Source organism: Dromiciops gliroides, chromosome 3 (assembly GCF_019393635.1).
Source record: "Dromiciops gliroides isolate mDroGli1 chromosome 3, mDroGli1.pri, whole genome shotgun sequence".
NCBI lineage: Eukaryota > Metazoa > Chordata > Mammalia > Microbiotheria > Microbiotheriidae > Dromiciops > Dromiciops gliroides.
This window is the reverse complement of record NC_057863.1, coordinates 160,385,212-160,400,657: the sequence shown is the minus strand read 5'-3', so window position 1 is coordinate 160,400,657 and position 15,446 is coordinate 160,385,212. Positions and strand designations below refer to the sequence as shown.

General features: G+C 38.4%; 1 protein-coding gene across 1 annotated transcript in view; it reads left to right on the top strand.

The window, feature by feature from the left end:
* Nucleotides 1–10,269, top strand: part of NALCN (sodium leak channel, non-selective) — a 582,828-nt gene extending 572,559 nt beyond the window's left edge. The window contains 8 exon segments of the mRNA XM_043993194.1: nt 5–155; nt 3,679–3,748; nt 3,751–3,812; nt 3,814–3,828; nt 5,774–5,816; nt 5,819–5,890; nt 8,631–8,665; nt 8,667–10,269. Of these exon segments, the coding sequence (XP_043849129.1) occupies nt 5–155; nt 3,679–3,748; nt 3,751–3,812; nt 3,814–3,828; nt 5,774–5,816; nt 5,819–5,890; nt 8,631–8,665; nt 8,667–8,825 (607 nt within the window). The 3' untranslated portion in view covers nt 8,826–10,269.
* Nucleotides 10,270–15,446: the final 5,177 nt, after the last annotated feature.

Below are 15,446 nucleotides of genomic sequence, written 5' to 3'. Positions count from 1 at the left end.
ACAGTATGCTCTCATACAGATCTGTTGACATCAGAAAAAGTTTGCAGTTGGAGGAGCTCCTTGCCAGGGAACAATTGGAGTATACCATAGAAGAAGAAGTGGCCAAGCAGACTATACGAATGTGGCTGAAGAAGTGTTTAAAGCGCATCAGAGCAGTGAGTTGAACAGGAAGCACATTTGTTTGTTTTTTCTTTAATGTGGAGGAGAAAAAGAGAGAATGATATTTACTACCTATGACTATAAGCCTTTTAAGATCAAGAGCTAAATTCTTTCCTTATTAATTTCAATTCTTTCTTGGGTATGGAATATAATCTAAACTATTCAGTTCTAGCTACTAATGACAAAGATAATGATTACTCAAAATTAATTCTAGTTTAAAAAAGGCCCTACTTTCTTCAGAGCAGTCCTACTTCCAGCTTATTCCAAAAGTCTGTATGTTATAAATTCTTTGAATGAGGTGCTTAAATTTGGAGGGTTTTTAAAAAAATAATTTTGCAAATAATGACTATGAAAATAGTTATGTTAAAACATATGCTATTTTTTAAAAGAATTGAAACAACAATAAAATCCATGTATTAACTACCCAAAGTTTTTTGACAAATAAATTATATTATCATTAAAGAGCTTTCCTGCATAATGTCAGGAATGTTTAATCTCTAGTAAAGGCCACTTACCTTTAAAGTTTCCCATTTCACTTCTCCAACCATAGTGTCTGAAATATGGTTTTTAACATCATGCTTCTCATGAATTAATTTTTATTAATATCTTGTTAGTGGGGCAGCTAGGTGGTACAGTGGATAGAACACCGGCCCTGGATTCAGGAGGACCTGGGTTCAAATCCGGCTTCAGACACTTAACACTTACTAGCTGTGTGACCCTGGGCAAGTCACTTAACTCCAATTGCCTCACAAAAAAAAATCTTGTTAGTATACTATACAAAGTTCATGTCACTTATATGGCTGGATTTAGGATCTTTTATGATTCCAGAAGCTTTAAACCCACCTAAGATTTTGAAGAAAAAATTCAAATTAGGTACTTTGTGTTTCTCTATGATATGTATTTTTCAGTCTGTTTCCAAAGAGAAGTATAGTCCCTTAGAAACTTCAGAATAGCACCAACCCATTGGGAAATAATGAGAAAAACAACAACAACAACAATAACTAGGATTGATATTGTATTATATTTATATATTGTCTTACAAAGCACTGTGTATGTTATCTCATTGATCAAGATTTAAAATCTTGCTTGGGATTTGCAAAGCCAAAATGGTCTGCAGTAAGGCCAGTACAAATACCCAGACAAGTATTTTGTGATAGGCTCATTCATGTATTTTGGCCGATCTACATAGCTATACCACATAGTCAATAAACATTGATAAACCTACTGTGTGCCAGGCACTGCGCTAGATACAAAGGATACAAGTACAAAGAGTGAAACAATCCCTTCATATATTCTAATAGAAGAGATACATATATAAATTTAAGAAGCAGAAATATAAATTGAATAAATACAAATAAATAAGAAATAGTTAAATATAAGGTTGTTTGCTAGGTTGCTAGCAATTTGGGAGAATCAAGAAAGAGTTCAGGGGCAGCTAAGTGGCGCAGTGAATAGAGCACCGGCCCTGGAGTCAGGAGGACCTGAGTTCAAATCCGGCCTCAGACACTTAACACTGACTACCTGTGTGACCCTGGGCAAGTCACTTAACCCCAATTGCCTCACCAAAAAAAAAAAAAAAAAGAGTTCATACAGAAGATGGTGCTTGAGCTCAATCTCAAAAAAAAGAAGGGATTCTTTCAGGTAGAGGTAAGGAGAGAAAGAGAGTGCATTCCACGCATAGGGAAGAGCCAGTGCAAAGGTATAGAAAGAGACAGGAGATTAAATGTCATGCATGAGGAACAAAGAGAAGACAAGTAAGGCTAGATCACAGAGTGTATGTGTGTGTTGGGGCCTGGGGGTGCTATTATCCAATGAGACTCAAATGATAATTTAAGGCTTAGTTGAGTAATGCCTTAAAAGCTAAACATTTGGAGGATGATATCAAGGTTGTAAACCTGAGAGTCCAAAAAGGGAAGTTTGGGGAGAGGAAAGGGAGAAAAGAAAATTACTTCAGGTTTATACATGTTGAGTTTGAGATGTCTCTAAGGCATCCAGTTTGAAATGTCCAACAGGTAATTGGTAAAGCAGAACTGAAGCCCAAAGGGAGACAGTAGGCCTGGATGGATATATGAAGACCAACAAACAGATATTCCATACATATATATGAAAACATAGATGATTTACATCATCTATAGAAAGGGATAGTATAGTACAGAAATGGTATATAAATAACTAAACCCACCTGATGAGAGTTATCAAGCAAGAGAATTTAAAGGGGAGGACAGAAGAGGGGTGAGAACTGAACTTTGGAAAATGCCGAGTTAAAGAGGATAATTATGGATAATGAGCCAGCAAAGGTGACTGAAGAGTGTTCAGTTTGTAGGAAGAGAGTAGTTTCATGAAAACTCAGAAAAGAAAGGTCACCCGGAAGAAAGAGTGGTGAACAGTATCAGATGCATCAAGAAGGATGAGAACTGAGAAAAGAGCATGAGATTTGGCAATGATAGAATCACTACTAACTTTGGAGAGAACAGTTTCAGTTGAGTAATGAACGTAAGTAGGAACGAAGGAGGCAGATGGCAGGAGCCAACCAAGGCTGAGGTTTAAAAAGAAATGAGTGGCAATGGGACAAAGAAGCTAGAAATTAAGAACAGAAAAGACATCCTAGAGTTGATATTTTTAACATTCTCCTTACTTGAGAGTGAGGAATGAGTGAAGTCAGAGCAGGGTAATGGTCTCTGGAGAAAGTACTGAACGAGGAGGGGACTGGAGGTCTGAAATGATAACAAAGAATAAATTTAGGAAGGATGAGAGTAAGTAGAAATATATATATATATATATATATATATATATATATATATATATATATATACATATATTATGCAGCCAGGAAAGATTAAGAGGACTGGAATGGTCTATGGGCCTGGCCCACCTTCAGATCATCCAGGCTTCAGAAGGTGTCAACGTTAACACCACAATTCTCTCCACTCTATAAAGAGAACTAAAGTAAGAACAATTCTAGTCCTTTCTATCTTCCATGGTCTTACTGACTCTCTAGTTCCTCTAGATTGGAAATTACTTCAGTCTAGGCAGGACCAAATTACCTAAAGCCAAGATAATACTGAGAGTTGAATAGTAGAATAAAGCAAGAAAGAGAAAACAGACAATAATAATGAACATAGGAAAATGCTTTCCAAAGAAAATGCAATCTGAGATAAAAGGGAGGGCAGATTGGAGGAGGCAGGGATAAGAACCAAAGAAATGCAATCTGAAATCAATGTAGAGAACTATTCAAAAAATAAAAAGAACTATTCAATTTTTATGCAAATGACATGAAAGACGATAGAAAACAGTACTGTTTCCCAGCCATCATTTAGGGTCAGTTGGAGCCTTATCTCTAAAAATTGTTAGTGGACAGCAAGTGAGACAATGAGATTTTAAAAGTCCTGATAAATAGAACCTTGGCCCAGATGATGGCATTTTGTGTTATTAGGCTTCTGAGTAGGGATTTTCCCCTCCTTATTAAATAAATGTCTATGAATATACACATACATATACATAAATCCTTTTTTGCCTTAGAAACAGCAGCAGTCATGCAGCATCATCCACAGCCTTCGAGAGAGTCAGCAACAAGAGCTGAGCAAGTTTCTGAACCTCCTAGCATTGAGACAACACAGCCAAGTGAAGATATGAATGCTAACAATCAAGATAATAACATTACAGCCAGAGGTATGGATCCTTATCAATGCCTATTTAAAAAAAAGAAAAGTAATCCAGTTGTACTGGTAAAAAAATTACTTCAGACAAAATGCCAATATTCCAATAGCTGACTTTAAAGGGGAAAAAATGGAAAATACTCACTAGAACATTATTAAGTGCCTGCTGATCCAGAGATTTCCAATTTGTATAATACTAGAAACCAGTTAATACTGTTTTGAGAAGTGCTTTATTTTTACGGTTATCAAAGTAAGATTCAGTGGCCCTAAATGATAATTCTATCAGCTTTAGGCTAGGATTAATGATGCTCCTAAAAGTTCCTGATTTGTTTCCAGACAGTACCTCATATCCTAGGGAACACAGTTCATCTTACCCTGGATACTTAGCTAATATTTTCATTCCATTCACCAAGTCACATGAACTTCGTCTAAAAGACAGTGAATGCTTTATAATGGCTTCCAACATACTTAAGTGGGAAAATACACCAGGACTCATTTCTTCCTTGGCTGGGCATTGGATAGCATATGGATATACAGCTGAAATTATCTCTAGGATCTACTATTACCAGGACATAGCATAATGTCATCTATAAAAACCCAATCATCTACAAGTCTATTAAAAAATGACAGACAGTAATCAAATCCTGGAGAGATTGTGCTATTAGGAACAGCTGGCAAAGAAATCCTATTCCCTTCCATCAGCCTTTGTGATGTGCAATTGTTTATTTGAGGTTAATGACCTGGAGTAAATCCAGTATTTTGAGAAGGGTTCTTTGAAGGCTTGAAAGCTTTGTGGTGTAATTTACAAGCTTATCCGTTCTAGAGATAACCCATCACCCTAAAACACAAAAGATCAGCAGAATTACCACTATTTAATTATAAGCTAGGTATAGATGTATCTTTTATATCTTCAGAATGACATAAACTAACTGTCACTACCTATAGGGTAGTGCTGACCACAGAGACTTCTGTCAATAACTGGACTTACAAAAAGTTTCCCACAGTGGGGTGTCGCATGTACTTAAGCCTTCTGACCCATTTGTCTGAGTTACCTAGTCTGAAGCAGCATGACATAGTAGATAGATGTATTCATACCTTGTATTCATGAAGACCTGGGTTTTAGTCTTACTCTTACTGCACTAGGTAACTCTTAACAGTTGCCCATCGGTATCAGAGGAGGGAATTTCTTATATTGATGAAATTGTGGGTCCACAACAACAACAACAAGCCAATAAACAAAAAATCTAGACCAAAACAGCAGTACTAAGTAAGATGGCTGGCAAGAGACAGACAATAAAAAGGAGAAGGTTATGAGAAGAGAAGAACATAAAGGAAAGTGGAAGGGGACTGCAAATGATGTTTTTATGAAGGAAAGGGCCATTATTGTAAAATAAAGCTGAAGTTGTACAAAAGCTGGAATTTATGAGAGATAAGGCTGAGAAAGAGAAGTTGGGAGTGGAGGATTAAAAAAGACAGATTCACCTATGCCAAGCAGAGCATCATCCAAGTCTTCCTTTCTGGAATGCAAATAACTCAATTAAACTGTTCTGATCAGCAATATTTCCACTGTATGTATGCCCAGCAAATATACTCTAGTAAAAAACATATAAGGGAAAAAATGTAGGAGAAGGTATTGTATGGCAAGTCTTCCTCCTCAAATTTAGAGCTGGGGCCTCTTTTCCTTTCCTTGGTACCTTTAATTCATTCTTCTTCTTTTGCTACTAATCCATCTTCCTTGTTCCTCCACAGTTTGTTTTCTTCCTGTTTTTCATTTCCTTTCTTTATGTATGGAAGTCAGTCCAACACATGGCAACCCAGATCTCCATAACCTAAAGCAATCTTTTAAACCAGCCAGGGGCTGTGATGGTAGTTCAGATAGGTAGCCATAAGGAAAAGAAAAAAAATACTCAGTGTGATAAGTAAATAAAACTTCTTGGTTCTTCTTCTCCATCCATTAGACAAGCAGCCAACAGCAGCTTCTGAGTCCAACTCTATCAGATAGAGAGGGTGTCGACAAGACTCTACAGATGCCGGAAAACCCCAAAGAAAATTGGGGCAGTGGCGGTTACCTTCAGGTAAGTCTATTACTTATAAATAACCCTGTTATTCAGAACTTGTAAATGCATGTGTGTCAATGTGGTTCCAAAAGAGATAAGAAGAGATAACATCTTACCAAAGGAAAGCCAAAAATTAGCCTAAAATTCTAGGTTTCTGGGTCTTGCTTTTATGCTATTAACCATTGTATCCTGGTTTATCATAAGAAATACATAGGATGTTTGGAGAGGCAGAAAGAATTATTGGAGGTTCCTGTTAATTGTCCAGGCATAAGAACCAAAAGGGTTGGAACTCAAGGGGCAGCAGTGGTAAGGAAAAGTGATGGCCAGCAGAGCACAAGTTCAGTAGACTCTTCCACAAGCTGAAAGGAGTCAAGCATGAGTCCAATGATGAACAAGTGAAAAGTGCCCTGGATTAGACTCTTGGCTCTGCTATTTTCTAACTCTATGACCTTGGGCAAGTCACTTTTTTCTCTCTTCTTCAATTTCCTCATCTGTAAAATGGGGGAGAGGGTTTAGATTCCTAACCCCCAAATTTCCTTTCCATTCTTAAGTCTGTAATCTTATAGCCAGCCTGACTAAGCTCAGAGACACTCATGCTCTAGCCTGACACAGAGTAATTGCTTTTTTTTTGGTCATATCAACTCTTAAAGACCATCTCTAAAATCCTAAAGGGTTACCATTTGTGTCAGTGAGCAAGTAACAAAAATAAATAAAATTACATCCTTGAAGCTGTTTGACTCTATTCCATTTTGTACATATTTCTATAGATTTCATAAGAGGTGAAGTTTTAGGAAGGAGTAGGTGGTCAAAGGCATCAAACACTAAAGAAAAGTGAAGGGTGCTGTGCAGGGGTGGAATCAGAGCCCTATCTGAAAACTCTAACCTCCTGTAACATATCTGTAAGATCTTGATATCACACTAATTTATATAGACACCTTGGTTATGAAACAGTGTCCTGTGAGGGCCAAAATTGGATATATGGAGCATTAATCTCTCCCTTTGAACTTTCCCCTTTTATATATACCTCCCAGGCCAATAAGAAAAGGAGCCTCTGAAATTTAGTTCATAGAGGATCAGGGTTTATTGCTTGGGAATTAATTAGAACACAAAGGTGAAACCAATTAGGGAAATAAGGAAGTAGAAATACAGTGGGATAGTCCTTAGCTCTAAGCTTAGCCTATGGAACTTAGGTTTAAACTCACCAACCCAAACTGCCCGCCATGCCCAGAACCAGCACTCCCAACACAGAGCATGAAACACGCCACTCACCAGCCACCGTCAGAAACTCTTTCCAGGCCGAAAGAGACCGACCTCTAGAACACTGGACATTGCCCTCCCTTGCGGTGGGCTGGCGTTTTTCCTCCCCAAAAGGGGAGGTCCTTCTCAGCAGCATACATAATCTCAGGGTGGGCCAGGTGTTGGGCCCCTCCCAAATGATTCAGCTAAAACTTTTGATATTAATCTTTACCACAATAATTTTTACCACATTCCCCCATTTGTTTCATTGGAAAAAACTCGAATGGGTTTGCTCAGTGAAACAGCCAAAAATAACAGAATGTAATATCCTAGGCTAACTAACAATATGTTAATATCAATATAGAAAAGGGGAGAGAGAAAAGTTTTGTCTAGAGGGGCGGTCCCTCATGGACTTGACACTTTGACATTGGTCTGCAGAGGTGGGGCCTCTGCAGAAGAGTACATGTTACAGATGGTGTATATAATAACAGAAGGAGGAAAACAAAACCAACAAAACAAAACTGTTCAGTATAAAGTCTCTGAGTTCTCTTGTCTTCTTAGAGTGGTAAGATGTCATCAGGAGGAAACTGGACTCTGGTCTGGAAAACGGATTCTGGACTCTGGTCTAGAAAAGCTGGATTCTCTTCTTTAACTGTTTTAATTGCTGGATTTTTTTTTTCTTACTAAAACCTTAGCATAGCGTTGTCAATAGTTCAAAGGAATCTAGGGTTTTTCTCAGTAGCATATGTAATCTCAGGGTGGGCCAGGTGTGGCCCCTCCCAAATGATTGAGCTAAAACTTTTGATATCATTTTTACCACAGTTCTAAGGTAAAAATAGGTCCTCAAGTGAAAAATTCAAAATTGGCTATGACTACAGAATCACTGTCTCCTTAGGCAATACTGAAGATTCTTGTGAGGATTCACTAGAAAAATAAAGCTTACCTTGATTGGCTCTTTCTCTCCAAACTATTCCAAATCTCCCCATATTCTCTCTCCTTCTTTCTTATGTCTATGTGTGTATGTTTAGATCTTTCTACACATCAATTTCTTCACCCCCTTCATCTAGGTGTTAGGATTTCATGATAACCAGCAGGTTATCATGTTTCTTCATTGATTATGAAACATTTTTTAAAAGGGCATATTGGGGGGCAGCTAGATGGCACAGTGGATAGAGCACCGCCCTGGATGTCAGGAGTACCTGAGTTCAAATCCGGCCTCAGACACTTAACACTTACTAGCTGTGTGACCCTGGGCAAGTCACTTAACCCCAATTGCCTCACTAAAAAAAAAAAAAAGGCATATTGGGGGGAAAAGGTATGATTAGGACAACCTGCAAGAGGATTAGAAAAAATATATATATAATGATTATATCAATGAGCAGAATTCATATTAGTAAACTGTGTAAGACACATTTGCCAAGAGTTTTTAGTAGTCATATGAATGCAATGTTAAAACCATATAGGGGTCCTGCAAAAAAGAATTCAGAATAGAAACCTATAACAGCACTCTCTAATTCCACAGCACCAAAACCAATAAGCCATTCAGTGTCTTCAGTCAAACTTGAGGTTTGGCAGCCGCGCCACCATGAAGTCAGTAGTATGCAAAATGAACCCCATGACCGACACCGCTTCCTGTGGCTCTGAAGTCAAAAAGTGGTGGACACGGCAGCTAACTGTGGAGAGTGATGAGAGTGGAGATGACCTTCTGGATATATGAATACAAACCAATACAAATTAAAGTCTCATTGTAAAACCAGTTTTCATATCCCCTTTCCTTTCAAGTGAACAAACTGTAACCAATGTATAACTTAACTCCAATTTCTCCCAGGATTGATTTCTCCCCGCCTCCCCAATAGATCACCATGCTGTCATTAGGATCACAAAACAGACCTGCCTATTGAAGCTACATTTGGGCAGTTGGCTATTTTCCATTCCCTAAAGAATCTGTATATGATGGTACTATTACTAAGGTTAGAAATCATGTTATAAACAGCTATAGATCATTTAGATGTCATGTTCCCTGTCTCCATAAAGTAAGATGTAGATTCAGATATGCCCTCCTGCAAATAGCCCAAAGTGTCCATTCAGGAGAAATGGCTTTACTTCATGTTTTCCCCAATTCATTTAGAACTACTTCTCTTAGGAGAATCTATTATTTATGATTGATCTGAAAAGGTCAGCCTGAACTCATGCTAAGAGATAGTATTTTTACACACTCCAAAGTCTGAATTTTAAAAAGGTACTTTTTTTTTCTTATATTATTTTTTAAATATGCAAAAAAAGAAATCAGGACAAGTCAAATTCTAGCCTCAGGCATCCTCACACAACTTCCCACTTGGTTAGAGGAAATTTGTGTGTAGGAACCAGGCAAAGAATTTGGCCTAGGGAGACTAACTGGCTTAAGACAAACCTGTAAATAGATAACTTGGGGACATAATTATACAAATAGCTTAACTTCCATAAAGAGCCTTCAACAAATAACAATAATAATAACAATAAAATAAAATAAAGGAAACTCTATGGGGTTCGATTCTATAGGACTCACCTGTATGGTATCACTGTAGACTTCATTTCTTACTTTTTTTTTTCCTAATCATAATGACCTGACTCAGCAGTGAGAATCTCAGTGCTTTGTCTCACTGTAATACAACTTTTCTGCCACCAGAATTTCCTGTGGAAATAATGGTCCCACCTAAGAGCAGTTAGGGTGTATGACAACTTCTGTTCTTCCCAAAGTCAATGGTGTATCTCCTCTGAGAAAGTGTAGAATGCCTGGAAAGCAGGATTTGTGGCATTTTTTGCTGGCCCTGGGAAGCAAAAGTGGATCTAGATCACATAATCCACCTTTACTGGGTTTTAAGGTTTGTTGTATAGGACATTTCATACTTTTTTTTTTAGCTGTAATTGTCTCAGAGAGTACATATTCCTTTTGGCGTTTGATTTGCTTTAAGTTGGTTCGGTTCTACATTTTCTTAAAATAGCTTACATTTGACTTTTTCTGTATAACATCTATGATGAAGTGTTGAAAGTCTGTCATTAATGAGATTACTGGTAACTGTGAGATTGTGGGAAACTACATGTCGCTGTGGTCAAAAAAGGTTTACATTTGGTTCTTTGTTTTGAAGCTTACCTTTTGTACATAATAAAAAAAAAAGATAAACTCTGGGTTTATAAAATAACCAAATCGGTGTTGCACATTATTTATTACTCCTTTTCCCTGAAACAATTAATTAATAAATCATAAATATCTGCCATTTTTGTCAAAAAACAGTAGTAGATATATACCACAGTTAAGGAGACCTTATTTCAGATTAATTCAGTGGGCCAGAATATTTCCATTTACAGGTGGATAAGATTGGGTGGGAGAACTTTTGAAATACAAATGAGGAAATATATAAATATGCACACATATATTTATATACATATATATACATATGCATAAAGGTATGTATGTATGTGTGTGTATGCATGTATATATGTGCCCAGGACCCAGACTTAGGATTTGGAAGGGAGTTTCAGTGGTTCTCAAAGTATGGTCCAAGGGATCCTGGGGGGGAAGGGGAGGGCGGAAATCCATGAAGTCAAAACATTTTCTGACTAATACTAAGACATTATTTGCTTGTTAAAATGCTAGTTACCTTTCCAACTCCGCCTCTGTTATCCCAGATTTTCTTTATATATGTCCACCAAAACAAGACATCTCAAAAGAATGAATGCAGAAAGAAATAAAGAATCCGGATGACTTCTATTAAGCCAATTAGAGAGACCAACAAAAACAGATAAAACTGTAACACTCTTCTTAGATTTTTGTTTCTTTTGGAAAACATAGATTTTTGTTTTTAAAAATGTTAATATACAGGGCAGCTAGGTGGCACAGTGGATAGATCACTGGCCCTGGATTCAGGAGGACCTGAGTTCAAATCTGGCCTCAGACACTTTACACTTACTAGCTGTGTGACCCTGGGCAAGTCACTTAACCCCCATGGCCCTGCCCCCCCAAAAAAGTTAATATGCAATGGATTTATTATTTTAATATGTATCAGTTTTAATATTCAATATGGTAACTACTGATAGATATAACCCACATAAACAAAACCTCTTTTGGGTCCTCTGTGGTATTAGAGAGTTTAAAGGGGTTCTGAGACCAAAAAGTTTGAAAACTCCTGCTTTAAATCAACACCCTAACTTTATAGGTTAGTCAATGTCCAAAAGCATTTATTAAAAGTCCTGTATGTGTGCCAGGCACAGTACTAAGCACTGGAAAAAGAAAGATAAAAAATGAAATAGCTACTGTCCTCTGGGTGCTTTCATTCTGTATGGAGAAACAGCCTGTACATGGATAAAGATATGCAAAATACATACAAAGTAATCTTGGTTATGAGGACATAAGTGATGGGTTCCTCCACCTTGGAGGTCTTCAGACAGAAGCTGGAGGGACACTTGTCAGTGGCTATTTCTTTCATGTATGGGTTGGACGAGACTAATTAATTAATAAGCATATTATTAAGACTATGTGCTAAGCAGTGAAGATACAAATAGAAAAAAAAAAGTGAGACAATACCTGTTCTCAAAGAGCTCACATTCTAATAGGAGAGACACAACCCATTAAGAGAAAGTTTAGCTGTGGGGAGGATGGAAAGGCCTGAGAACCTTAGGGTATATCATTATATCACATTACAATGTAAGGATTCTGGATGATTGTTGAGGTCTCTTCCAACTCTCAAATTTTTTAATTCTGTTATTCCAAATGAAGCAAAATATCAAAAGCTAGCATGTGAGTAGAGTCAGGCACAAAAAAATGAAATTATTGGCCCAAGGTTGAGCAGGTAATAAGTAGCCAGGATTTGAACCTGAATCCTCAGATGTCAAATGTAATGTAATTTCCAATGCTTCATACTTCTTCTCAACATCTCATGGAAGATTTCTTTTTTTGGTTCAGTGCATTTGGGTAATAGAACTCCATTTTCCCAAGACTGCTGAGCCTGCTCTGAAAAGTCTGCAATTAAGGTTCAGCAGAGGCAGGCATTGTTGTTCATTCTGCAAGGAAGTGAGGGGCCTAATAGCAGCTGGAGTATTTAAAGGCATAGCATCCCTAAAATAACACAAGGGGAAAAGGGGACAACCCACTTGTCGATATAGCAGGCAGTGCTGACAGAGAGGACGAATGGGAATCTTTTGTCTGTTCTTCCATTTCACAACTAAATACACATATACAAACTAAAACGAAAGGGTTACACAGATGGAAAAACATGACAATAAGCCATAGCACTCAGGGAGGCCAGACTTCAAGTACTAATCCTCTCATTATACCACCCACTGTCTCTAATCAAAACTATTCCATTTGATCTGGAAGCATCCATTAAGTGTAAGGGGTAGGAGATTTAAAATGAGACCACCTCATATGCACTGGGCATCTGGCCGAATCAGGGAAATCCAAAGGAGAGAACCAATGATGGAAGAGGGGCAAGTCATTATTACAAGCAGAGTGCTGCTATTAACCCAGTCTTTTTTTTTTTTAATAACAACCGAAAACCAGTGGTATGGGAAACAGCTGGCTACAGAATCAAACACCCAGCAGTCAGCCCTTTGTCCTCGGCCCAAGCCCAAGGAGACAATCTGGTTGTCTGTCTTGTGTAGCTAAACTATTGGCAACAACCACACCTGGGCTAGGTGAGGAGTCAAGCGTGGCTACTTTGTTAATTTCCTCTCCCCTTCCCTATCCCAACCCAAATATGCTGAATGAGAAGATAACCCCATTTATTTCCCAATCCTCCTCCAAGTCCCTTCCAATACATTCCTATAACCTGATTACCAAAAAGTAAGGTCTTATCAGTGTGTTACCATCAAAATAAGCACTGGCTCTGTAGGTTCGAATCCCACCTCTAACACTACCTTTATGACCTTGGTGAGTCAATCAACTTTCCTAGGTCTGTAAAATGAAGAGGATCAGACTTGATGGCTGCTGGGGTCCCTTGTAGCTCTCTCTCTCTATGATCTTATGGGCTAAGATAGCTGTCTACACTCAGAGAATCAATGATTTGTTCACAGTCTCCCAGAGTTGGAGAGACCTCAAAGTCTTCCCTTTCCTCAGATATCACTGCAAGCAAGAGAGGAAAATTACCTCAGGCCAAGATTTGGACATTGAGTTAATTTGTGGTTGGAATTTATCACACTCTTTAATTCAGGTCAATGTCCATAACCAGCAGTTCTATAAACTTATAGCCCTACTGCCAGGACATACAAAATGAATTCCTTGCATGAGTTCTCTGTTGTCTTATATTTTTTCCATCCAAATGCAATGACTTTCTCTACAGGGTGGTACATTGGTAAAGGGATAAGTATTCAAAAGAAGCTGTCTTTAAACCTTAGTGGTCAATTTATTGCCATAAATTCTTATTGTCAATTCTTATGCCATAAATTGAACGAAACTATAAGAAGACAAACACTTCTTACCTCAGGGCAGAAAAAAAAACAAAAACCTTAGTTATTAGGTCAAGTGCTGTTTCTCCCTGGGTGTCAGAACATTGTTTCACTCACAGAAACCTCTTAACTTCTATTCCCCCTTACATGTGTATTTTTTATGCCACATTTTGCCAGAAACTTAATGCTGAGCTTAGGCGGCTCACAGGGATATGATACCTCAAAAAGAATACTGGCTCTTTAGGCAAAGGGCCTAAATTCAAATCCCATCCCTGACATTACCTGCATGACACAGAATTTCTCTAAGTCTAAGATGCCTCAACAACAAAAGGAGGGGATTGTAACTGATGGCCTGCCTCTATGGTCCTTGTCAGCTATTTGATCCTAAAAGTTATGATACCTTCCTACAGTCAGAAAACCAAACCTCCATGGACAGACCTCAGAGGTTGTCTGGTCAAATCTACACCTGAATGGGAATCCCCTCCCCTACATCCGGATTCTACTTGAAAGATCCTAGTGATGGGGAATTCATTACCTCTTGAGACGACAAATTCGACTTTAGTCCAGTTATAAATATACTTAGAGCTCTGTGCCTAGACAAAAGGAAAGACTGACCCTGCCCTCAAGAAGAAGCTTACATTCTACTAAAGAGAATAAAAAATGTAAATAGACAAGTTAACAAATGATTATTTGAGGAGGGAACAAGTACCAATAATCAGCTTGGGAATAGGAGTCTGGGGTATTCAGAAAAGGCTTCCTCCAGAAGGTAAGACACAAGCTGAGCTTTAAGGGAAGAAAGGAATTCATTCTAAAGGGGAGAGATGAGGAGAAAGAGCATTTCAGTAGTGGAGTACATTTGGTAAGTCTGAGGAAACAGAGAAGGTAATGAAAACCTGAAAAATAATGTTGTCTAGCAGAGGACTCCTCATTTATCACTGTCTCCATCTCAGCACTTCTGTTGATAACAATCTATTCCTTCACTCTTGCCTCAGAGAAATGAGGGTCCCTCCTCCCCTCTAAAGTCAGCTCAGTGGCAGTCTGGGTTTCATTCCCTCTCATAACCTAGGAAACTGTGTTCCTATTCTCATCCCCCTTCTTTCTACTTTCTTTAATGACCATTCGCTACTTCCTTCCCTTCTGCTTTTCCTGTTAGAAAAAGATGGGGGGGGAGGGCGGGGCAAAGAGGAAAGGGAAGGATGTCCATTGCAAATACCTTCTTCCACATACAAGTTCCTTTACAATGGTCTACAACAGTTCATTCCATTTCCCCCCTAGCCATTTTCCCAAATCCCCTGAAATCAGGCTTCTAACTGACATAATCACAGAATTGTATTGTTGGAGAGGACCTCAAAGATGATCTAGAACAACCCATACCAAAAGAAATCCCCATTATAACATACCTGTCAAGCAGTGGTCCAGCCTGTGCTTAAAGTCCTCCCAAAATGGGGAGCCCACCACTTCTTGAGACAACCTATTCCATTTTTTTTGAGAGCTCTAATTGCCAGAAAGTAATTTTTGTTTTGTTTTGTTTTGCCCTCCCTGACGTGGAGCCTAAATTGGATTCTTTGCTCTCCTCATTGCTCTTGGTTCTGCCCTGTGGGGCCAAATAGATTCCAAATCCAATTTTTCCTCCACATGACAAACCTTCCAATACTCGAACATGGCTATTATATTCCCCCTGAGTCTTCTCTCCTCCAGGCTAAATGTTCTCAGTTTCTTCAGCTGATCCTATTTCCAGGTCACTGATTAGCTCTTTTGGCAATATCTAATGGGTTGTTTTTTTCTTTCTCAGTTCATCACCACTACCCCCTACTCTACTCCTTGAGGCTCTCTCTTCCTTCAGTTTCTCTAACACTAAGATCATGTTTCATCTAACTGTTCATTCTCCAGCAGCTCTTCTATTCCTGCCCCCTCACTC